Source organism: Amblyomma maculatum, chromosome 1, assembly GCF_055883805.1.
Source record: "Amblyomma maculatum isolate TAMU_Amacu chromosome 1, ASM5588380v1, whole genome shotgun sequence".
NCBI lineage: Eukaryota > Metazoa > Arthropoda > Arachnida > Ixodida > Ixodidae > Amblyomma > Amblyomma maculatum.
Genome location: NC_139344.1, coordinates 454298879 through 454322473, shown reverse-complemented (window position 1 = coordinate 454322473; position 23595 = coordinate 454298879). Strand labels below are relative to the sequence as shown.

General features: G+C 46.1%; 1 protein-coding gene across 2 annotated transcripts in view; it reads left to right on the top strand.

Moving 5' to 3' along the window:
- Window positions 1-22549, top strand: part of SIDL (SIDL trafficking protein particle complex subunit 10) — a 95714-nt gene extending 73165 nt beyond the window's left edge. For both annotated transcript variants that reach the window (XM_084603024.1, XM_084603023.1), the window contains exons 17-23: window positions 3904-4019; window positions 6925-7235; window positions 11324-11450; window positions 13989-14147; window positions 16443-16620; window positions 19108-19257; window positions 21506-22549. In XM_084603024.1, the coding sequence (XP_084459150.1) occupies window positions 3904-4019; window positions 6925-7235; window positions 11324-11450; window positions 13989-14147; window positions 16443-16620; window positions 19108-19257; window positions 21506-21639 (1175 nt within the window). In that variant the 3' untranslated portion in view covers window positions 21640-22549. The remainder of the gene's footprint in view (window positions 1-3903; window positions 4020-6924; window positions 7236-11323; window positions 11451-13988; window positions 14148-16442; window positions 16621-19107; window positions 19258-21505) is intronic.
- The last annotated feature ends 1046 nt before the right edge of the window (window positions 22550-23595 follow it).

Genomic DNA, 23595 nt, shown 5'->3' with positions numbered 1-23595 from the left:
CTGCTGAGCTTTCTCTCTGTCTTCTCTGTTTTCCTGTCTTCGTTCGCAGCAGCACGCATGCACCGAAAAGCCAGCTGAGCCCATGGCAGACAGAATGTCGGACGCTTTCTCCAGTCTGTGTTGTGAACCCTCTATGCGCGGCGTGTGACGTACGATGCGGGTCTTGTGTCGCCGTGCTGAACGTAGCGTAAACTGTGCCGGCTGCAGAGGTTAGGAAGCGGCAGTTCTTTTTTGTTTTGTTTTTCTGAGAGTCGTCCATCATTGCATGTATGAATCAACGAAAGCATGCGGTCAGCTGCAATCATGACACTGGTTTTTAGCATCGTTCGCTTCAAACAGCATTTGTAGTTATCACGCTCTCAAATGATTTTTGCGGCACTGGACTCCCCCCACCCCCAGTACAGCTTGATAAATCGAACCGGGCTTGTGCAATTAAGCAATCACAGGCACTCTGCCAAGTTCACTCCCTGCTACCGCAGGAGCTAACTCCAAAAATATAATCAAAAGATAATCACGCTGTGACATTGTCGGTGCGCAGCATCTTGACACGCTGCCAATAAATGGGCTGTGCATGTGATGTCCGAAACAGAGGGACGCGCCACTGACTTAACGTTTTATTCATTTATTTTTTTCTTTTTTTTTTCAAAATTTTGGTGGCAGAAGTGGAGGGTGGGTTCATTATGCAAGTGGGTTGATTACGCGACAAATACGGTATCATTTTTCACGATTGCAAGCAGCGTCTCAAGCCAATTTCTGTATATCGAATTATCGATGCAGTCGAACCCGGTTATATCGAATCCGAATACAGTCAAATCTCGATATAACGAATCCCGCGGGACCGCGAAAAATCATTCGTTATTTTGAAATATCGTTGTAATGAAAAATCTGCGATTATAAGCCAGTGGTCAAACCTAGGTATGAAAATGACGTACCTTGGCAGTAGGCACGTGTGCAGACAAGCAAAACCTCAAGTGAAAAGGTTGCACTAACTCCAAAACTGATTTATTTGAAGAAATCCATTATTTTCTTCTGCCACGTGCAGCAAACACGACCGCGCACTACATTACACCACTACAGCACATACACCTTCCGCTTTCCAGAATACCTCATCGCGTGCGTGATTGCACCGAGCGATGAAAGTACGAACTTTGTCCATGTGAAAAAAAAAAAACGCACACACATTGGAGTTTTTTATGGCCCCATCTTCAATGCTCCCTGAGCTTTGAAAATCTTGTCTCGGTCTTTCATAATGAGCGCGGCATTCGATGGGGCAATGCTAGCTGTCTGTAGAGGCCGAATCGCTTTTTCCCTGCGCCGATTTCTTGCAGTGAAAGCAGCTGCGTTCATATCTTCTTGGCACTTCGCTGGCTAATATCATCGCAAATTTCGCACAAACTTCGCAATAACATAATCAGCGGCAAAAAAAAAAAAATACCGTCCCGCACGTGCGAACGCACGAACGACCGAGTCGCATACGGCACACAACACAGGAAGAAAAAAAAAACGCAGGCAGCTAGGCCTGCTGGCTACTGCGTAATAAACCATAGCTTCATGGTGGCGCTAGGAGCTGGTCCTAGATGTCCTGATGATGATAGCTACAGCCCACGGACCATACACACAGAAACGGCGGTTTCTGTTTCGTTTCACGCGAGAGTTGCAAGCTGCGGTGCTGTTAATTTTAGCCAAATTCGTAATACTGATGTTCCAAAATTATAGAACAAGAAATAAAATACGTTCGTTATTCTGAAATATACGCTATTTTGAAATTCGTAATTCTGAAATAGTTTTACATTGAAAACATGGCAAATCTGCCGGGGATTCTTAAAAAATTCGTTAATTTGAAAAGTTCGTTAATGTGGTGTTCGTAGTAACGAGATTTCACTGTATATCGAATTTTGGTTATATCGAACTCACGAAATATCCCCTTGAAAATCCCATGTAAATGTATAGGAAAGCTGCGTCATATATCGAACTCAATTTCACTGGTCGTTCGATATATTGAACTCCGCACCACGCACTAATAAAGTGTGCCTTCCCCAAAGACGAACGCATCACCCTTGGCCGTTTGCCGCGTGACGTTTTCAAGCCACGCGCGGAAGGAATGAGAGGGGACAGTTCGGCGACGGCTGGTCTGGGCAGCGCCGCGCCCATTTCCCAAAGGCAGTTGTGGTTTCCCGCGCGCCAACACATGACGTTTGCAAGCCATGTGCATGGGTGTGCCCATTCTTTTGCCGAGCTATCTCTCTCCTTCAGCACGCGCAACGCATGCGCCAAGCCAGCTCAGCCCGTTTTCAGACAGACGTCCGACGCTTTCTCCAGCGTGTGTTGCGAACCCTCTGCGTGCGCGGCGGCTGACTCGGCTATGGCGCCTGCGGATGTTAAGAAGCGACAGCTCTCTCTCTGTTTTGTTTTTTGCTTTTTTTTTTTTTTTGCAAGTGTCATCCTTTTTCATCGTTGTGCTGTACGTGCGGCGTAGCGTAAGATATGGCGGCTGCGGATGTTAAGAAGCGGCAGGTTTTTTTTTTTTTTTTTTTTTGCGGGAATGTTTATTTTCTTTTTATTTTTTATCGTTTATCCTTGCATGTATGAATCAGCGAAAGCACGCGGTCAGCTGCTGCGATCATGACGCCCGCCCCAAGCGCGGCGTGATAAATCGAACCAGGCTTGTGCAATCACGCCATCATGGGCACTCTGCCAAGTTCGCTCCCCGCCACCGCAGGAGCTATCAAAAGATAAACGTGCCCTGACGTTATCGCAGCGCAGCATCTTGGCACGCTGCCAAGAAATGAGCTGTGGATGAGACCACCCAAACGGAGTGACACGCGCCATCGACATGCAAGTGAAAACGCTCGTGCGTGGCGACATAGAAGCCTTGTTTTGAGCTGCCGCGGTGGCTTGAGCGGCGAGAGGGACGCAGTTCCAACAAGTTCGAAAATTTTCGCTCTGGCGCTGCCGCTCGTCGCTGAGATCGCTCAGTCGCTTGCATGTGAGCAAGCTGGCCTTAACGCATTTAAACTCTCGGGTGCAAAAGTGGAGGGTGGGTTCATTATGCGAGTGGGTTGATTACGCGACAAATATGATATCGTTTTATTTCTCATCGTAAGTGCCGTCACAAGCTGATTTCTGTGTATCGAATTATCAATATATCGGAACTATTTCGCTATCCCCTTCGAGTTCGATATATCCGGATTCGACTGTATTTCGAGCTATTTCTTGATCCCCTTTGAGTTCGATATATTCAGGTTCGACTGTATAAACATCAGTGCTTTCAAATTAGCCTTTGGCAATGTGCATTCTTCAGCAACCTGTGTTTGTACTTGAACGGATTCGTTCTAAATGAGCAGAGTTTGGTTGAGGAAGAGCCTTTCTAATGCACTAGTTGCAGGCACGAGCAATGTTTCAGTTTGAATAATCTACCAGTACCAGTTAACAGAGTTCAAATTCATGACTCTGTCTTCACCAGGCATAAACATATATTGCATGCATCTTGCATTGGGTTTCACAAATCGGATGTCACACACATTTCTGACTGAACAGTGAACTAGCAGAGCTATCATTTTTTTTCCATCCACCACAGTGGCTCAGTGTGAGGGTGCTCGGCTGCTGAATCCAAGGACATGGGATCAAATCCTGACCACCCATATGTTGTGCAATGTCAGTGCATGTTAATGAACCCCAGGTGGTCGAAATATTTCTGGAGCCCTCTACTGCGGCGTCCCTCAAAGCCTTAGTCACTTCGGGATGTTAAACCAAACCAAACCATTTTATCCTTTTTTTTTCTTGTCCTAAGTTGCAAGTAGCCGATACCATTACCTTTCTCAGCTAGGGTCATTGTGGCCATCAGCTTAGTGTCAAAATGAAAGAAAATTGATGTGATACTCAGCCACACGTGTTTGTGCACAGGCGAGCTGCTGGCGGGCGTCCGGCAGAGGCTGGAGGTGGTGCTGATCAGCGGCAGCATCCCTCTGAGCGCCGAGCACCAACTGCACCTCAAGGCTTCCAAGGGGCTGCTCTTGAGGGTAAGCGTGCCACCACTTCCTTCTTTCTTTTAGTTGCGTCTCTACCAAGGGTCATCACTGTAGCACCCCTGCCTAGGGGAGAAAGAGAGACCGATTGCTACTAGAGCTGCCTTTCTCTCTCTGTTTCAGCATGGGTGCAATTAGGCTGCAGGGCTGCAGTGTATAGTATTACAAAAAAAAAAGGCAATTCGTTCTCTTCTGCTAGATTTTACATGGAGCCGAGACATTGCTTTGCTCTGAACCTTTGCAATGTTAGTAATTGATTTACGTTCCTCCTTCAAGGCTGTAAGTGCGCACCTTATATTTTTGTCGTAGACAGATTGTGTCTATGTTCAGCCCATCTTCTTGATGTTCAAGGCTGTTACTAGTGCTTTTTGCTATTTATTAGAGAAGTTCTTTGCTACCTGTTTGCCGCTTGACTCTGTTCTTTGATTATCTCTGAGCATGCTTGTTGCCATTGCTTCCACTGAGGTTTTAAATTTTTTATGGGTACAAGTGAGCCCAACAAAGAACCGGTCTCTTTCACTGCCTTATCAGTCTGCTCATGTATTCACAGAAAACTAGCCAACATCTTTGTTAGTGGGTCCGTAGTTTTCTGAGAACCTGAAACAGCAGAGGGTGCTAACTTGCAACATCTGCAGCATTTTTGCGAGATGTGCCTGCTGCTGTGAATTAGATACGATTCTTTCTCCTCGCGATAGTTGCTTTCTGCTAAATTTCAAGTATGAAGTGGGCAATGGAAGTGCATTCAGTTTGTTCTTTTTCTCACCTGGCTTAGAAAAATTAAATGGGGCTTGCAATGGCAGCTTGTATTGTCGTCTACTTCAGCGCCTTTATTGTAGGGAAGAACTGGAGTGCACTGATAGATTCAGTGTACCGCAGTTTCACATAAAAGGGTTTGATAGATATCATTTTTACATCTTCCCTGGCTGGGCTGCCATATATGGGAGTTCCTGACAACCAGTTCAGCCAACATGGGCGCCCAAAGCATCATGGGCTGGTGAACTACCGAGTGCAAAACTACAACTTTTGGTCAAAAATAATGCAAAGATAAAAATTGTTCCACAGTAAAAAATCTCCTAACATTCAATAATGTGGCCATAAATTGCAAAAAAAGAGCGAAGCAGCATGTCAGTGTGAAATTTATCCAATATAAATGACAGCTTTTTCTCCTATTGGCTAATGGCGATTTCCACTAGTCGCTCCGGAGCACCTTTTCTTGCTCCGGGATGACGATTTCAAATTCTACTGGTCGACCAAGATAGGTTGCATATATTCCACTGGTCGTTTGGAGCAGCACGGGACGCTCTAGCTCGATCCGCCGACTGAAGTTGGATCTCATCGGAAGTCCTAGTCGCTGATACGGTCACTTCCGGAGGCTGCTGGATTCTTTTGGCTGTTTTTGGCCGCTTCAGCGACATCGGCAGAGGACACTGGGTGTCACCGTTTTTGTGCGCAAATATGTCGAAATGCGTCTATCGACAAATGCCTCCAGCATTAAACTAGTGCGAAAGCAAGCTGTTGAGGGCCGCACTCCTGCCTATTTATCAACTGCAAAAGTTTTAGCTCTGGGATACGCTACAACTTTCGAAACCGGCTCAGCATTACTTCTGCCGCGCGCTCTACACGCTCCGCTGGTCGACCAAGGCTGATTCGCTTTGTAGCATTTTAGGACGGTTCGAGCGGCCAGCTCCGATCGACCAGTGGAAATTGCCATAAGTTTGAGCAGCATAGATATCAATATTTCGCACTTAATAAGTACACTTTGAAAGGAAAAACCACATTTTGGAAATATTTATGGTTGCCCAATCACTTTCGCAAGTTTTTTAGTGGCATTTTGGAAAACAGAAACCGGTTATTGGTGCCGTCTGCTTTTGCGCCTTCGCTACTATGGCTTTTGCGATCTACGTTCGCACCTCGCGATGATGATGATGATGAAAAGGAGACGACATAGTAACGCCACTCTGTGCACCCAAGAAAAACCGACTGCCCTGCACCAAGTAGGACACCGGCCTATGATACTTAGTCCGCCCATGGTGGCTGAAGTGCAGTGCCCTCAGCTTTCCCTCTAGTTAAGAGTGTAAGAAACGCTATGGCATTGCAGGTTTGTCACTATATCTCAGGAACTGTAGCCCTTGCCATAAGCTCTTTAGAGTGAGGTTGCCAGCAAGCCGAGTGATTTCACATCATATCATTTATTGATTTGCATATTTCAGTGGATTTTTCAGTCTTGCAATGCATTCTTCCAGGAATGATTGGTGGCATGCATGCTCACTGCAAATTTTGAACTGCAAGATTCTCTGGATAGCTCTCGGCCATTCAGGCACACTGGTTCTTAAGACTGATTCACTTTGTCAGTAGTTGCTTTTGTGTTGTTTTGCAGCAGCACCTTTTGCACCCATTTGTACGGTTTTGTTTAATGAAGCTCTAAACACTGACATGTAAAGCAGTTTGAGAGTCTCCCTGATGTTATCGATGCAGTGTGCAGTATTGGCAGTTTGGATCGCTTATTACCCTTTATGGTTATCAATTGATTAAAATCAGTTAAAAGAAATGCTGCAGCTAAAGCTCTTTGACATAACAACTTTTGGGATACTGGTATTTAGGAATTTAAGAAAAAGAAAAGAGCACTTTCAGAAGGCGATGATGACAATCACAAATAGGATTTTTTGGCTGCTTTTAGATGGCATTAAAGTCTGTAAGCACAGAGCAGTGCACACTAAAACTAACAGCTTTTTGAAGCTGCATTTCCCAGCTAGTATGATCAAAGAGCACGGTATCGCTTTCACACATTCTATAGCTAATAGATGAGCAGTGAATCAGACTGCAAATCTTTTTTTTTTTCTCTCAGGTAATTAAGTGGGAGTGATTTGAACTAGACGTCCTCGCCCTTGTGCTCACACAGCCCAGCTGCAAGCAGGCGGACTCCAACAACGAAGAGCCTAGCCCTGAATGCCCGCAGTCGCCGCCCTTCTGTGATGAGTGTCGCTTGCCAGTGGGTGCGCCCGGGCTGGCGGCATCATCGCCGGAGGGATGCACCTTCTCCCTGGTACTGCAGGCACCACTAGGGCAGACAGCTTCCCCCGCCACGCACCAGATTGCACTGGCGGTGGAGGACCCAGAGGGCACCGCTGTGCCGGGCTCGTCACAGACAGTGGCGCTTCACTTCCTGGCGCCATTTTCTTGCACCCACCGGCTACAGACATGTGACCAACGGTGAGCATGCTTTTTGAGTAGCATTCTGCCTGTTCAGTAACTAGAACAGGATTCTAAGGGCGATTATGATAGTCCGTAATGTGAAATTTGAGCACAGCTATTTAAGAGTTTTTGCGATATACATATGTTATGTTGAGGCAGAAAAGTAAAGAAAAATAAAGAGCCTCGGCCCGTGTCACTTAGTATAACGGGCTGTCGAACCCGGATATATCGAATTTTGCTTATATCAAACTCACAGAATATCCCCTTGAAAATCCCATGTAAAAGTATAGGAAAGCCGCGTCATATATCGAACTCTATTTTACCGGTCGTTCGATATATCGAACTCCGCACCACGCACTGGAAAGTGTGCCTTCCCCAAAGACGATCGCATCAGCCTCGGCCGTTTGCCGCGTGACATTTTCAAGCCACGCGCGGAAGGAATGAGAGGGGACAGTTCGGCTAGGGCAGCGCCGCGCCCATTCCTCAAAGGTGCGCGCATCTACGGTTATTGTTTCCCGTGCGCCAGCACGTAACGTTTGCAAGCCATGTGCGTGAATGAACCAGAGAACCGGTGGGAACGAGAGGGGAAAAACGCGATAGAGCGAAGCGCAAGGGTGTGCCCATTTTGCCGAGCTGTCGCTCTCCGTCCTCTTTCCTGGCCTTCGTATGCATGCGCCAAGCCAGCTCAGCCCGTTTTCAGACAGAACGTTGGACGCTTTCTCCAGTGTGGCGGCTGACGTGGCTATGGCGCCTGTGAAAGTTAAGAAGCGGCAGATCTTTTTTTTTTTCTTTTTTTTTTTCGAGAGTCGTTTGTTCTTATCTTTGTGCTGTATGCGCGGCGTAGCATAAGAAATTACGTTACGAAGCGTTGTTCTTTTTTTTTTTTTTTGCGGGAGTCATTTATCCTTTCATGTATGAATCAACGAAAGCACGCGATCAGCTGCGATCATGACACCAGCTTTGAGCATTTTTGCTTCCAACAGCATTTGCAATTATTTTATCGCACTTTCTAATGATTTTGTGGCAGTAGACTACGCTGCGCGGCGTGATACACAGAACCAGGCTTATGCAGTCAAGCCGTCACGAGCAGTCTGCCAAGTTCGCTCCCCACCGCAGCAGGAGCTATCAAAAGATAAACACGACGCGACGTTATCGCTGCAGCATCTTGGCAGGCTGCCATGAAATGAGCTGTGGATGAGATGACCGAAACAAAGTGCGACATGCAAGCAATAACGCTGGCGATTTCTGCCGCGGCGACACAGAAACCTTGTTTTGAGCTGCCGCGGTGGCTCGTACGGCAGAGGGACGCAGTTCCAACAAGTTGGAAATTTTTTGCTCTGTCGCTGCTGTTCGTCGCTGAGATCGCTTAATCGCTTGCATGTTAGCGAGCTGGCCTTAACGCTTTTTTTTTCCTAATTCTCGAGTGCAAAAGTGAAGGGTGGGTTCATTATGGGAGTGAGTTGATTACGCGACAAATACAGTATCGTTTTTTCGCATCGTAAGTGCCGTCCCAAGCCGATTTCTCTATATCGAATTATCGATATATCGAGCTATTTCGCGATCCCCTTCGAGTTCGATATATCCGGGTTTGACTTTATTGAGGCAAAGAGTTTGAGAGATGCTTGTATATATGTATTTGCAGTTACAAAGCTTCCTATTTTTGTCACGAGTCAAAAAGAATTTTTTTTTTTTCAGACAAATTCTTTTTGGCGCGTGACTCTCTTTTTGCTCAGTTACGCGGGCAACAGCACCAGAGGTGACACAGCTCAAGAGCCAGACAGGCGCATAAGAGCTGAGCTCTAAAATTTCCCCTTACATTGTGTGTATAGAGGGGCAGTACCATTGTGGAAGTAGAAGAACTACTCGCCTGTTTTTACCGTTTTGTTGACTGACAGCCTGATGCAGTATCTCACAAAGCATGAAAGAGAGAATATGCTCAGAAGCCAACCTTGGTCTGCCACACCAAGCTTTTAGGCATGTGGTTACTGCTGGTAGTGGTTTCTAACGGTTCTGGCTGTTTGGTTTGAAAACAATTTGCATTCACAAATTGGAGACTGAAAGTTCGAACTGCAATTTTTACTGTTTTAGAGCACTACTTGTATAAGGATTGCTGCCATCTGCACAAGTGCATATCAAGGTTGTATTGACTTTTAATCCTCCCCCACAGCTCCCTTCATGTAGCTCTATTATGGTGCATGAATACCTAATACCTGTAGACACACATTTGAATGTTAATAGTACTGACTGTTGCATCACTCAGAGCACACAAAAAAAAAAGCTTATCTCGGCTAGCTGTTCACTTGTCCGGGTTCAGATTTCTTGTTGTTGGTTGTTGGTTGGTTCACAGGAAGGGAAAGGCGCAGTATCTGTCACACTTGCTCTGTGGACACCTGTGGACAAGGGAAGGGAGGAAGGTGGGAGTGAAAGTGGAAAGAGAGAAAGGGGAGCCGTAGTGGAGGGCTACGGAGCAATTTCGACCACCTGGGGATCTTTAACGTGCGCCGACATCGCACAGCACACGGACGCCACTTCGTTTCGCCTCCATCGAAACGCAGCCGCCGTGGTCGGGTTCGAACCCGGGAACTCCGGCACAGTAGTCGGGCGTCTTACCACTGCGCCACCCCGGCGGGGCAACAGATTTCTCACTGAGATGGAATTTATTAGTAATTTGTTTTTACAGTAAGTTTGGGTAAGGCAAGCACTAATTTTGACCTGACTCAGGCAAAATTAAAATGTCTTTATCGTCTGGATCAGTAGCAGACCAAAAAACAGCAGGCTTCTACAGCGACGGTATCCGAAGCACCATCTCATACCTAGCTGAAGAATGAGTGCTCAGTTTCATAGCAACCAAAGCAGTGCATTCATTCTTCTGATGGGTGCAAGTGGCGCTACTGATACCATTACTGTGAAATTGTCAGCCGCGACTAAGCGGGGATAACGCATTTGTCCCCCTATTACAACCTCACACCAGGCACCCCGCACCAGACAGTGTTGTTTATCAATGAAAACTTCTCAGGCTGCGTTTTCCAGCCAGAGAAGATTGCCAACTGTGGAGCAGGCTTTTTAAAACTGGATTGGTGGATGCCAAGAAGTTTATGTGATTTTAATGCAAACATCAATTGAATATATTCAGGACGCTTTCAGTGATGAGACAACTTGTGAATGCTTTTGGCCCATAACTACCTGCTAGGGGAGGATGCCAGATTCGCATATTTCAGGGTTGGTATAATTATAGTCCTTTTCCAAGCCTCTGGCATTTTTCCCGTGACCCATGTTTCATTAAAAAATTGTAAAAGCACTCCTACTGTAGGTTCAGAAAGTGGCGCTACTAATACCATTACTGTGAAATTTTGCTGTTTTTATCCACCATCAGTGCAGACAATGAAAATTGAAACATTAATTCTGGACAAGTCATGCAAGTATTCTTCCTAGACAGAGTGTAAAACAAAAATGCCATCAGATTCTGCTATCTGTATGAAAATTGGATCCAAAGAGGCAAACGATGGTGCCGAAGGAATTTTCTTCAGCCTGCTCAAAGCTCAGTTTGTATGCTGACCACGCAGTTATGTAACTTCACGAGCTGTGGCAGAACTATGTACAGCTCGTGGCGTGAAAACTTGGCGTTTGCGCAGTCACAGTCAATGCTGTGATCAGAAAGTTCTGCATTTGGGCTCTCAAGTTTTTTTTTTTGAGCACCTTTTCTTGCAGCAGCTTTAAAACTTTTTCAGTTCTGAAAAAGTGAGATGGTTTTCGCTCTTAAAGTTCCTGAAACCTCACGAAAATTTTCTTTCTGAAAATTTTACCATAACTTTCCAGAAGAAAGAAAAAACTCCCCACAGAGCAGCATCGCTGTTCTGACGAAAGGCCACCAGAGTTCTTTGAGGTATGAAGAAAGTAAAAGAAGCACTCAGAAAGGCAAGGACACAAAAATACAGGCATACTGAGCTCACCGTGTCTTTTTGAAAGCCTTTTTGCCCTTATTGTGCCAATTCAACTTGCTCCTGCTTTTTCTTAGCCCACTGCTCACATGTATCCCTTACACCGTTCGGGGACTGTGCTGTGCTCGGCTGTCACATTGCAGTGTTCTCAGGGTGCGTGTGTTGCAGGAAGTATGTGCAGGTGACCCTGCAGGGCCTGACGTCACAGCCCTTCACGGTGGGGAATGCCACTCTGCTGGCACTGGACAACGAGCCCGTATACCTCAAGCCGCTCCACTCCAGCTCACAACTTCTGGTCAGTGTCGTGGCAAGGCTGTTGCAGCGATTGATGTAGTACCCAATACCACCGCGTATGAGTTGACTCCAGATAAGCGCTCCAACTCTCACTCCCCACTCGTCCTAAAGGATCTTGATGCCGATTACAAATCATTGTTCTGCACTGGCCAGCCAAAAGGGGATGTTGACAATGTGCACATTGTTATATACCATATTTTCGCAATGCTATGCACCCCCTTTTCGCGAGGGAGAATGCTTAGAAAAGCCTGCTGGCATACTTGTTCACTCAGTTGTCGAGCTGGGGCTGGCGGATCCTCGATGTGGCGCGGTGTCCATGGCGCAATGTCTACTTCTTGTGTTGCTGCTTTCTGAAACTACACGACAACCGGCAGCACAAAACGCTAAAAGCCGACTGAAAGCGACACCGATAACTCTTATCAGCATGTTGTTGCATGAGCCTGGAATCGGTGGTCATTCGGAGGAGCTGGGCAGATTTCGCAGGCATCACATGTGTGAAGATGTTTGGAAAGTTTGTTTGCCAAACAAAGTGCTATTTCTGGCGCTTCCCTCAACGAAATATCGCCGCAAAAACAAGGGGGCGAGGAGGGGGTAATTTAGATTTCTTGAATACTATAAGCACCCCCTCTCCCCCTTCACTTTCCCCATTGCGATTGTAATTGTGAAAAAGGGGGTGTTTAGAATCAGAGTAAATAGTGTAGTTTCCGGGAGAAAGGAAAAGGGGGGGGGGGGGGGGGGGGGCATTGCAGCATGAATGCAGTTGAAAGCAACAGGTATGCAGCAGTGCAGTCACAAGGTCATCAGCCAAGCGCAAATAAAGATCGGGGGCAATGTGACATCACACCTTTCATACCTGCATGGCTCTTCTCACTACCTTGAGTGATTGGCAAGCTACATTGTTAATGGTCTTATAGGTTAAAATTCCAATGCAACAGTGCTCTCCTCAGGTTATTGTGAGTTCACCCTTATTTTACCATTGGCTAGTCTGGGAAAATGAGCTTCTAACATAGGCAATCTGAGCAATTGACCTGCAGTTTGAGTTTACAGTACTAGGCCCATTTTCACCTGAATTCTTTTATTTTTTTTTACATCTGGAGCTCTATTCACTCTGCTGGAAATTTGCAGTGATGCTGCGGGGCGCATAGTTTTATGGCTGGGCTGCTTTGGTTTGTGGGGTTGAATATCCCAAAGCAACTCAACTGTATTTTTTTTTTTTTCTCAATTCGTGGAGTTTAGTTTTCTGATGGAGGAAGTCAAGGCCCTCATTTTTGGAATATATAAGCTGATGAACTGACCGTGTTGTCGTCATGTGTCAACCTTCCCACCATTGCATTTTGGCCAGCTCTCTACTGTAGATGTATGTGTGCGCTGGAGTTCTTGGCTTATGAAAAATGCTAAAGAGAACCGTGCTTCTTCAGGCCAGTGCAGGTGCATACCTGTAGTAGTGTACACCAGCAACGAGCAGCTGCACCCTTTAGAGCTGTCCTGGTGGTTTTGAATAATTGGCCTTGTAGGGTTCCATGAGGCTAGGCACTGTAATGTCCCAAACACTCAAACTGTGCTTCACTGTTCTGCATATCGACAGTATCCTAATGCTGGAAAGACAGCTGTTCCTGTATGCTGTCTTACCAACCTTTGTAGTGCTGTATGTAGGTAGTATTAGGCAGGAATAACAATTTTGGCCCTGCCAATGCTTCGGTGTGCTTCCATTGTTGACTTCAGAAAGAGTTGGGGCACGGCAAGTCATCATATAGTTTCCAAGGATGGAGTTTTTTTCGCCCGCTTTTGGAAAGGGAAATTGTGCTGGTGTTTGAGTTTCATTTGAACTGCATATTTCTTTTTCGCCGAAAAAATTTGGGTTCAGTATGTTTTTAACGCATTGACATCAGAATGCCCATCACTACAAAGACTGTTGCACATGGACTTCATTGTCTCCACCTTGTGGGCACCCCCCGGATCCATGGATCCATGGATACATCTTCCTCCTACAAGCGTCTGCCCATTAACTACGTTACCACGAAGGCCTCCATCCAACTTGCAGAAGGATCCATCAGCCCCCACCCGGACAACTACAGAAGCTTCCCGATACCATGAACACATGGTGACGGGTCACTTAGCAGCTGAAGCTGTTACAGGAGATCAAGCAACAGGCAGACCTTAATACATTTTAATGCATACAGCACCGCATGAATTGCATTGATTGTCTAGCTTTTTATTTCTTTAGCAGTAAGACGCATGCCTCCAAAACAAAGGCAGCACCATGGTTCTGAGGTAGCACAAAATGGAAAGACGGAATTCTTTCTTTTCCTCTTGTAGAGGAGAAACGGAAGGTGAAACTCTTGGATATAACAAAGAACTTGGATATAACGCAAAACTTGCTTGAATCGAATTGATAACCCTCTATACTGACTAAAAAGAACAAGTTTGAAGTTGAAGCCCCCTCCCCTCTTCTCTACATTCGTCTCTGGTGTTGTCTACTCCCTGTTGCTTGCATGATGCCCAGAGAAGAGTGTGTGACCATCTGTGTTGTGCCTTGCAGAGGGTGAGCCCTGAGCAGACAGCCTGCTTCCTGTGGGAACTGCTCAATGCCCAAGGCCAGCCGCTGCGCCTGTCCTTCTCAGTGCTCTACGTGCACGGCCGTGGGGAGGACCGCGTGGAGAGCAGCTACGGACACACCTTCCGCATCGATGAATACCAGGTGCCCCCACTGCACACACAGAATCCTCCTGCCCGTTGTGTGCTCTCTCACTTCGACAGAGCATACAATCCCTCAACACTTACCGGCGGCATTTCATCTGCCACGGAAATTCTGGGAGGTGGACACTTCATGTTTCACTTGGATACTGTTGGGCCGAGACGATAGGTTCAGTTATCACAGTACTGTTGTCTTAGACTTGAACAATATCAGAAAGGTGGTTTTCCCCCAGCACCCAGCATCAAACATTGCCTTGCAGTAAATTTGACAAGAAAAAAAAAAAAAAAAAGAGTTGGTACTGTAGCTAATAAGATCTTAACCTGCATATGAGTGAAAAGTATCACAGTGCAGCTATGATTTTGCAAAAGAACTCATGTTGTTATCCCAGCACTAGGTATGGTAACTAAACCTATCCACACATATTCAGTACCTCCTAAGCCATCATGCTAAGTAATCTCAAGAGGCCGGCATCAGCAGAGTGGTTCCTTATCAGCCGTGCCGTATCTTCCGTAAAGTGGCTTCATGTGTTCTTCGGTAACCTAGAAATGAACTGGTTCGCACAGTAGCTAGTCATTTCCAGACAGCTGCTGCAATGTGTAGACATTACATCATGCCTTGGTTTACTTGGTTAATGCACTATTCAGTAGACTCCCATTAAGATGGTCACGGTTAACGAAGATTCTGAAATAAGGTGAATAATGCCAGATCATTTAGTTGATTTCCCATAGGACTGAATATATAAAAAAAAAGAAATCCGTTTAAGACGAACTTTTTCATATTTGCTTCACTCGGAACGAACTTTTGCTGCGACCAAAAACCACAGCAATTCCACACAGTGACACTCACGGGGCAATCACATGGAACAAACGAAAGAAAAAAAAAGGATATAAAATGCTTATAAATACAAGAAAGCACACCTCCACAAGATGACTGGCATGCACCTTTGCAAAGAAAAGCCACCTTGTGGAAGTGGGTGCCTTTGTGATGAAGCTTGCTTGCTGATGTGGAAGCAGCGAGATGCCATTGCACCTGCATTGGCGCAAAGATCTGACGTGGTCATGTGTCAGCATCTTGCATGCATCACGTGCCAAGCATTTCCCTCCTAGGTTAAAAAAGTGTTTATCCACAATGGGGAGCCATTCGTTGACTTGAGGCTTAAAAAAAATATGGCGCCACGTTTTTTACAGACGCGGCGTCACGAGATCCCTTACCTCTGCGCAGAGATGGCCAGATATTGGGAGCCGCATATGTTGCTTGCGGCATTTGTAAAAGTGCTTTGTGTGCCTGTTCGTGTGTGGGAACACTTTTATTGCAGAAGGCACGCGGTAAGGAAAGGAGGCAAAACGACCCACATAGAAATCTTCAGCAAGTTCGGAGAGAGAGGGAAAGCAACAAGTCAGAAAAAAAAAGAGCTCTAATAGCAGCCACTGCAGGATACAGTGAGAAAGCAAACTAGACCAATGTCATTTTCAAGTAGCATAATGTGAGCTTGTTTCATTCCCTTTGTGTTCTGCCCACTTCATGCATGAGGAGCAAATGCTGTAGTATTTGCGATCATCCTCTTTATTTCTTTATTTTATTCTTTATTCAAGAGTTACCCCGCATTGTCCGAAGGCGTTATAGCAGGGGGGTTACAGATTGGCAAAAAATACATCTTCACTTGCAGAACACACTTGCATTTCGGAAGCTCTCTAAAAGGATAGCTTATTGATTGCTTTCTAGTAAGATATGCACATGGACGCACTTAGCACTAGGTGTGCTCATCTATCATTTAGGAAACTACTGTTGGGACGAACTTCTGATCATGGGAGAAAATTTTCTGGTCGGTTCAAGCTCATCCTGTATTTTGCACATGTGGAGCTCATGCACAACATCGTTCTCTGTTTTTTTGTTTGTTGTTCCTTTTATAACGTTGATTTTCTAGTCAAAGGTGCGGCTTTTAGAAAGGGTTATTTTTAATTTTTTTCCCTGCAAGCATTTGCATTGGCTCCAGTGCTGTTCCGCCATTGGCAAGAGCACACATCCCACTGAAGATTTGAGGCAAAATAAATTTGTTGGCAGCCGCCAGGCTACTCGCGGAAGTCTTCAGCGCGTGCTGGTTGTCTCGGGCCTCGGTGGAGGGTACGCCTCTTTTGGACAGTTAAATGCTGGCGGAGCAATTGCTGACACAATTAATCTAAGGCTGGTGTATTAATCATCACCACTGCCACCGTCACTAGACTGTTAGGCTTCTTGTTGCCATGAGCAAATCTTGGGCATTGGTTCGTATGGTGACTGTGTTGTTCCTGCTCCCTCCAGACGCTGTATACGGTGCGTGTGCGGGTGGAGCCGCAGTCTGGTGCCGAGTTCTGCCGTGCGGACTGTGCATGCAGCTTGCACGTGCACATCAACCAGCTGCAGGCGATGGCACCGTCTGCCCTCATGTACGAGCTTGTGCCAGACTCCTCCACCTGGGCCGTGCTGGGACGCACTGCGGGTGGGTTGCATTCAGTCACTGAGCTAACCTTGGCAGTGATGTCATGTGGCCTTGTGCGTGATCAGGTTGAAGTGCCTACCTCACCTCAGCCTTGTAGGTCTAGAACGATGGTCAGAACCTCGAAGCTGAGTGCAGGACTCGTGTGAGGCATCTGGGTATTAAAGGCAATCCATCCTTACTAATTCTTTCAGAATGCCAACTTAATAAATTCTACCAAACTGCACTGTAGGTCAGTGTTCTATTTCATTATTCATCACCAGAGGAACACCCTTCCGCGTAAAGCTGTAAGGCCACAGGGAGTCTGTCTCCAAAATGAGTTCCTTGTTTGCTCATTCGATTGCAGTCTCTACTGTTTGAACTTTGTTCACCCTCATTGCTTTGGCCATATTCTATGTAACCTGCTTGAGCAATCACTGGAAGGTTTTTCAGAGTAGCACATTCCTCTTCTCCACACCACAGTTCTATGTGGCTGCGGTTGCCCAATGTTCTAGACGCAGCAGTCGTATTGGTGGTGCCCTGTTTGTGGCTGTTTTTATCAGAGATGATGTGAAGTCCCGCATAGTTGGCACAACCAACTTAGCTGGTGTCACAAACTACAACACATGAAAAAAAAAAAGGAAATCATTTTTAACCTCATTCAAGCAGCACCTTCCTAGAAGACAACCTCGAGACATTGAAAAGTCCACGGGTAGAAGCGCTGTTCCAATTGCTCCACTCTGCTCCAAACTGCTTTTCCTGCTCCATCCTGCTCCAAAATGCAATATTGCTTCAAAACTGCTCCAAACTGGTTGTTTTCATGTTCTGCCATCAAATTTATCGGAGCATGGGAATAGTGCCATTACACCAGTGGCAAAGATATAACGCATCTTGTACTGAGCTTAATACAAATTAAATTTTTTTTAAGGGAAGGAAGCATGGAGAATAATAAATATTTATTCGCAAGTAAATTTAGCATGAGCCACCAACAACTTGAGGTAATCTTGGGAAAAAAATGCATTGTGCATGTAACGTAGTACCTCCTCTCAGCCTTTGGAATCGCTGGTGGAGAGAGAAGCGAGATCAGCGAGCGAAGCAGGTAGCACAAACTACTGTGAGCCGTTAGGAAGGAAACTTTAAAAACCGCACGAGTTATTCTAATCGCTCTGCTGTGAAAACAAACAGGTACTTCATCAATAGAGCCTCTTTGTCTGTGCAAGCTTGCCAGGCCTACAGCGGACAAAATCATACTTTAAGCGTTACCGGTTGGTATGCCAAAGCTGTCGATCACTAGGAAGCTTCTCAAGAATGTTGGAAAGGCATACGGGGACTATCGCCAAAATATTAAAAATGAGCCCCAGCATTGCTCAAGCAAGAAATGATGAACGATTGGCAGGAAGCTGTGAAGTAAAAAGGCTGTTGGATGGAAAGGCCACCCTTCAGTGCCATCTATCTATATCCCAAAGCTGCTCCAAAATGCTCAAATCTGCTTCCATTCCTGACCTCTGCCCTATTTACAAACGGACAAGACAATCGAGGTCATGCTGCAGTCGTCTGCGATCCCACGGTAGGCAGAAAGCACGGGAGGGGCACTGGTGCCAAACTTGTCAAGGCACGTTATTGTGGTCTGAAGGCGCCTTTTTGGCAGACGAAATATCCATGTTCTCAGGAATTTATCAGCCCGAGTATAGGATCAAAAAGGATCATGTAATGCACCATACCTGGGTTCTTTGAGCTGTATTCTAAATAAATAAAATATATATATGCACAACATACTCAACATTTCAATCTAAGTCAAGATAGGTGAACACATTAGGTCAGATATATGTTCAGTTATAAAGTGAACCAGCAAATGTTATGTTTGCTGCTAGTCTGTTCTAAGTTTTTGCTAAGGTTGCCCTGTGTTACATTATATATCTTTACATGCTTTTTCCGTTTGTCTTGTTAGAGATAAGTGCGAAGTTGGAAAGGCATTGCACTTGCATAAAAAGGAATCAGATTGGAGATTTTGTATTTCAGAAAAAGAAAACTGCAATTACCCTAGGCGTTTGGCCTTAAAAACATGCTCCAAAACTCTCGTTTCATTGCTCCGAAGCTGCTTCAAAATGGCTTTACTGCTGCTCTCAAAATGCTCAAGCCTGCTTCCACCCCTTTCTATGAGCAAATCACATGCTAAAGTTGCGACCGCTATATGCTTTCCTTGTCAGGAGGTGCAGAGAAAACAAACATGGTGCTCTGTACATTTTTCTGAAGACTCTATGCTCCAGCCCTGTCTTCTCTGTGGTGAGTGCTAAGGCATTTGGCGTTCAGGTAGGTAGGGGATTGAGTGGGTGAGATTGGGGGGCGAGAGTAGCAGCAGGTGGTGGCAGAAAAAGACAAGTGAGCACTGAGAACAGTGACTAGCTGCAGAACATCACTAGTATACGTATCTCTGTATATATTACACATGAAGGTCATGCCCTGGCATTGATTGGCATTCACTGGTCTGCTGTGTCGGCACGTGGTGTGCAGGGGTGCTGCAGCTGAGCCCTGAGCAGCGTGAGCACGCGGTGACGCTGGAGGTGAAACCCCTCCAGGTGGGCTTCCTGCCCATGCCCACTGTGCGGCTGTCGCGCTACATACCATCGGCTTCCACCACGGGGACACCCTCCAAGAGCCTTGGTGAGCACACCGGTTGGTCCGCTCGGCCGTATGGATCACGCTATGCCTGACAACATGGCCTGATGGTCATTTACTGTCCATGGTCTAGAGGAGTGTTAAAATGATGTTCCAGTGGAGAGGTCGCACCATTCTGGAGTTTAAACAGTTTGTCTGGTGATTAGGACCTATTCTTATAATTTGCGATCATAATTAGTGAGTACATCTTAGAGCTTCTGCTACCAGTCGGTGCAGACATCTTTATCTACTGTGCCACTTTGACCTAGTATGATGCGGGACACAAGATCTTGGCACTTCTTGAAACAGCCTAACCAGCCGTCACTGAATTTGAAATTTTCAATTACCATCTGAAGTGTGACATCTCTATGCTTAGGCCCTGATTTTGGAGTGTTTCAGCTTCAGGCATGCTTAAACAATAGGCAAACTACACTCTCGAGGCCACTGGTCCCTGATGAGGTAAATGCGCCGCTGTTGAAATGCCATCTCAATCTTCTTTTAATCCTTGAGAATCTTTGAAACTGCATTTCAGTGCTATGGCCCCCATGAACCCCAGTATGGGAGCGAGCTGAGTAAGTGTCGGGCTAAGCAGTGTTATCCTGGCCTGCCACACTAGATGTCAGCACGAACTCAGTTCTGGCGCTTAAAAAGCGGGCAAGTGAGTTAACCTACCACCTACAGGTGAGTTAACCTAACTCGCTCCACCACTTACCCAGCTTGACCCAACTGCATCATATATATGAATCTGACTACTGGCTTTTTATCTGACGGGCAAACTCTAACTTGTCCATGTATACAGGGCACACGTGTGAAAAGCAACCAACAACTTTGAGGAACAAATAGTGTAAAGCACGAAATGGCGTCAGTGCGTGCAGATGTGCAGTGGATTGGATTGGATTTTGGATATTGATATAGACAAAGATTCTGGTTTAGGCTTCGTTTATCTGTGCTGCGTGCAAAATGGAGCTTCAGTTGTCGAGCATGACTTGGCACTGGTATTATAGGAAATCAATTACTTGTTTCGGCATTGTTTAATTTAAGAGGCATTTTCGGTTATGCAAGTTTCATCAGGCATCTGCTATTCTATCATGCATTCATTTAGCGAATACACAAACTGTCTGCTGTAAAAGTGGCAGAAGAAAGTACAAACAGACAGAGCGAGCAAGGGGCCATAGATAGTGGTCAGCACAGAGGGTGAGTCATCATCCATTTGTAGTGCGGAAAGGGGCTCAGTGAGCACGGTGAACTGGGCTAGTTGGGATGCCTTCATTTTAGGAAGAACCAGTGCAAAAAACAAGGAAAACCAAGAATGACGGACAAACACAATGCTCTCTCGTAACTGAAATGTTTAGTGATAAAAAGAGGTACATTTATGTCCAGATAGTATAAACGTGCCACTGGTTGTGATGTCTCGCTATGAGAATGTGATGACTCGCTCTCTGTACCGACCAATATCCGACGCCTTTTGAACTTGTCTTGCCGGGTTGCAAGATAGCGTTGTGTTTTTCCGTTTTCTCTCTTACCTTTCTTTTTTACACTAGTTTTTCCTAAAAGTGGGCCAGTCAACTGACACATCCTTTGCTATGAGCCACCAACACAGAGAGCTGCAAAACACTGGCATTGGCTCAATGCGAGAAGCTATCTACAGCGCAGAAAATGTGTTGGCACATGTCGTAGCACAGCCCCGATGTCGTAGCACAGCCTATGCTCAGGAACCAGAACCACTCAGTGTAAATAAAGCAATAATGAATTGCTTACAGCACAAGTTTGAATACCTAAATGTGTACGAATGTTTCAAAATTTTTATTTCTGAAGGAGAGGCGAGGGGAGCAGAAGCATGTGTCACACATCATGGAGCAATACTCACCATTTTAAGTAATCTGCAGACTAACAAGTTGGTGCCTTCACTTCTTTAATGAGTGGGAATGCAAAATGTTTTTTTCTTGCTTTCTGTCTTTCACAGCACTTTGGTTATCACACTGAGGCTTCTTTGTAACAAACTTCTGAACAGATTTACAGGCAACAAATGGAAGGGGCAGTTTGGAGGTGGGGGGTGGTCATTTGTACAGAGCTTTCATTCAACTTTTTTACAAACCTTTTCCATGGCATTTTCAGCTCATAATTACAAAGGGGCGGGGATTGTTCCTCTTCCTCTCTAAATGCGTCCTTGTAGGTTCAGCTTCTGAATTGTACACATACTTCAGGTAAAACCCTGATGTATCCTGCCTGCCTATTTCATGTTGTTTTGGCACAGGCTCTGAAGGCAGCAGTGGACAGGGCTCGGCTAAACTCGAGCCGTTCCTGCCCGGCCAGGTCTACAACTGGAGTCGAGCCACCCAAGTGCATGTGCTAGCGCCCTCGGTCAGCAGCAGTGAACCACCCGGATGATGACTGGCACCGTCATGCTAGAGGCCACCTCCTCATAGTGGGTGCCCCCCGCCGCCATCACCCTTTGCATGGACCGCGCCTGTACTATTTGCTGCCAGCCTCCCTCCCCGCTAGGCTGCTGTACAGAGATAGAGAAGGGGAAGGAGGTTGGCTGGCTGTCTCCCTGCCACCTGGAACATAACAGGGACGTTTGCTCCACCTGTCGTACTTTCTTTGCCGCTGGGGTTGGCGACATTTTGTTTTTTTCCGCCTACGTTTTATTTCCATGGGCCAACCTGTTAACTTGAGCAGTCTTCCCTGCGCTGCCTTGCCCAACCTAGCAAGTCATTGGCTTGTGACTGTGGAAAGGAGACGATAAAGAAGGACAAAAAAGAGACTGTTTGGTGTACCATGGTGAACTTTACTGCTAGCCTTCGTAGGCTCCTTGCTCACTTCCTATAGCCACTGTTTAGAGCCTTGGACAAGAAGTCGCCGTGGTTGGATGAAAAAAAAAAAAAAAAAACTGTTCGCTACTTTTGCTAGAAATGTAATTATGACATTCCTGATGCCGTCCCCTTCCCTTGGTGTTCCGTTTCCTTGTCCTGCTTGCTCCCTTCTTCCCTAAACCCCCTTCCCTGCTAGACTGTTGTACAAAGAGTCACGGATTCCCGCTCTGAGGAAGACGTTATCCGCTGTGTCAGCAGGATTGTTAAAAAGTCCCAGCTGTCTGTACTAAGGTCTCTTCTTGTCTCCGTCCGAAGAGACACTTCTTTGAGGGTTGTACATGCTCCCGAGAAAAGTGACATGGTATTACTGCTGTGTATTTGTTTTCACACGCTGGGACTCCTTGCACGATGCTGTTCAGATGTGTGTATTGCACTAGGAAACAAAAAAAAAAAAAGGAATAAATAGGCCACATTGCAATTTCACATTCCTGCTCTCGACTTCTTTGCTCACTATTTCAGTGTGAAGCTAATGTCAGCCTGCTTGACTACACCTGGAGATTTTGCTCAGCTGTGTCTTTTTATTGGCCAAACATACTGCAGTCTCGATATATATCGAACCTGGATAATTCGAATTTTGGTTATATCGAACTCAGAACTCATCGAACTCTTCTTGAAAATCCCATGTAAAAGTATAGGAAAGCTGCTTTGTATATCGAACTACAATTTCAACGCTCGTTTGGTATAGTATCAAACTCTGCGCCACGCACTAGAAGGTGCGCATTACTCTCAGCTAAATATGATCGCATCACCCTCGGCTGTTTGCCGCATGACGTGTTCAAGCCATGTGCGGAAGAATGAGACAGAACAGTTTGGCGACAGCTGGTTAGAGCAGCGCTGTGCCAGCTGCAAGCCATGCGTGTGAAGGAACGAGAGGGAACCGGTTTGGTAACGGCCGGTACGGAGCAAACACAGCCAATGTAGCCGTGGTCCGGAGAGGGGAAACAATGCGATAGAGCATTGTTTCTTTTTCCCCTTTCTCTCTCTTTGCCAGCCTTCGTTCGCAGCAGCATGCACTACGCACACGCAGACAAGCCAGCTCAGCCTGTGGCAGACAGAATGTCGGATGCTCGCTCCAGTGTGTGTTGTGAACCCTCTTTGCGTGGCGAATGATGCGTGATGCGCATCTTGTGTCACGCTAAACATGCGGCATAGCATAGACTATGGCGGCTGCGGGCGTTAAGAAGCGGCTGATTTTTATTTTCTTTTTTTGGTTGCAAGAGTTGACCATTTTTTCATCTATGAATTAATGAAGGAACGCTGTCAGCTGCGATCATGACACTGGCTTTTAGCATTGTTCGCTTCAAACGGCATATGCGGCTTTCATGAATGACTTTGTGGTGGTGGATTACGCCCGTCCCAAGCACGGTGTGATAAATCGAACTATGCTTGTGCAATCAATCCATCTAGGGTACTCTGCCAAGTTCACTCCCCACCACCGCAGGAGCTAACTTCAAAACCATAGCCAAAAGGT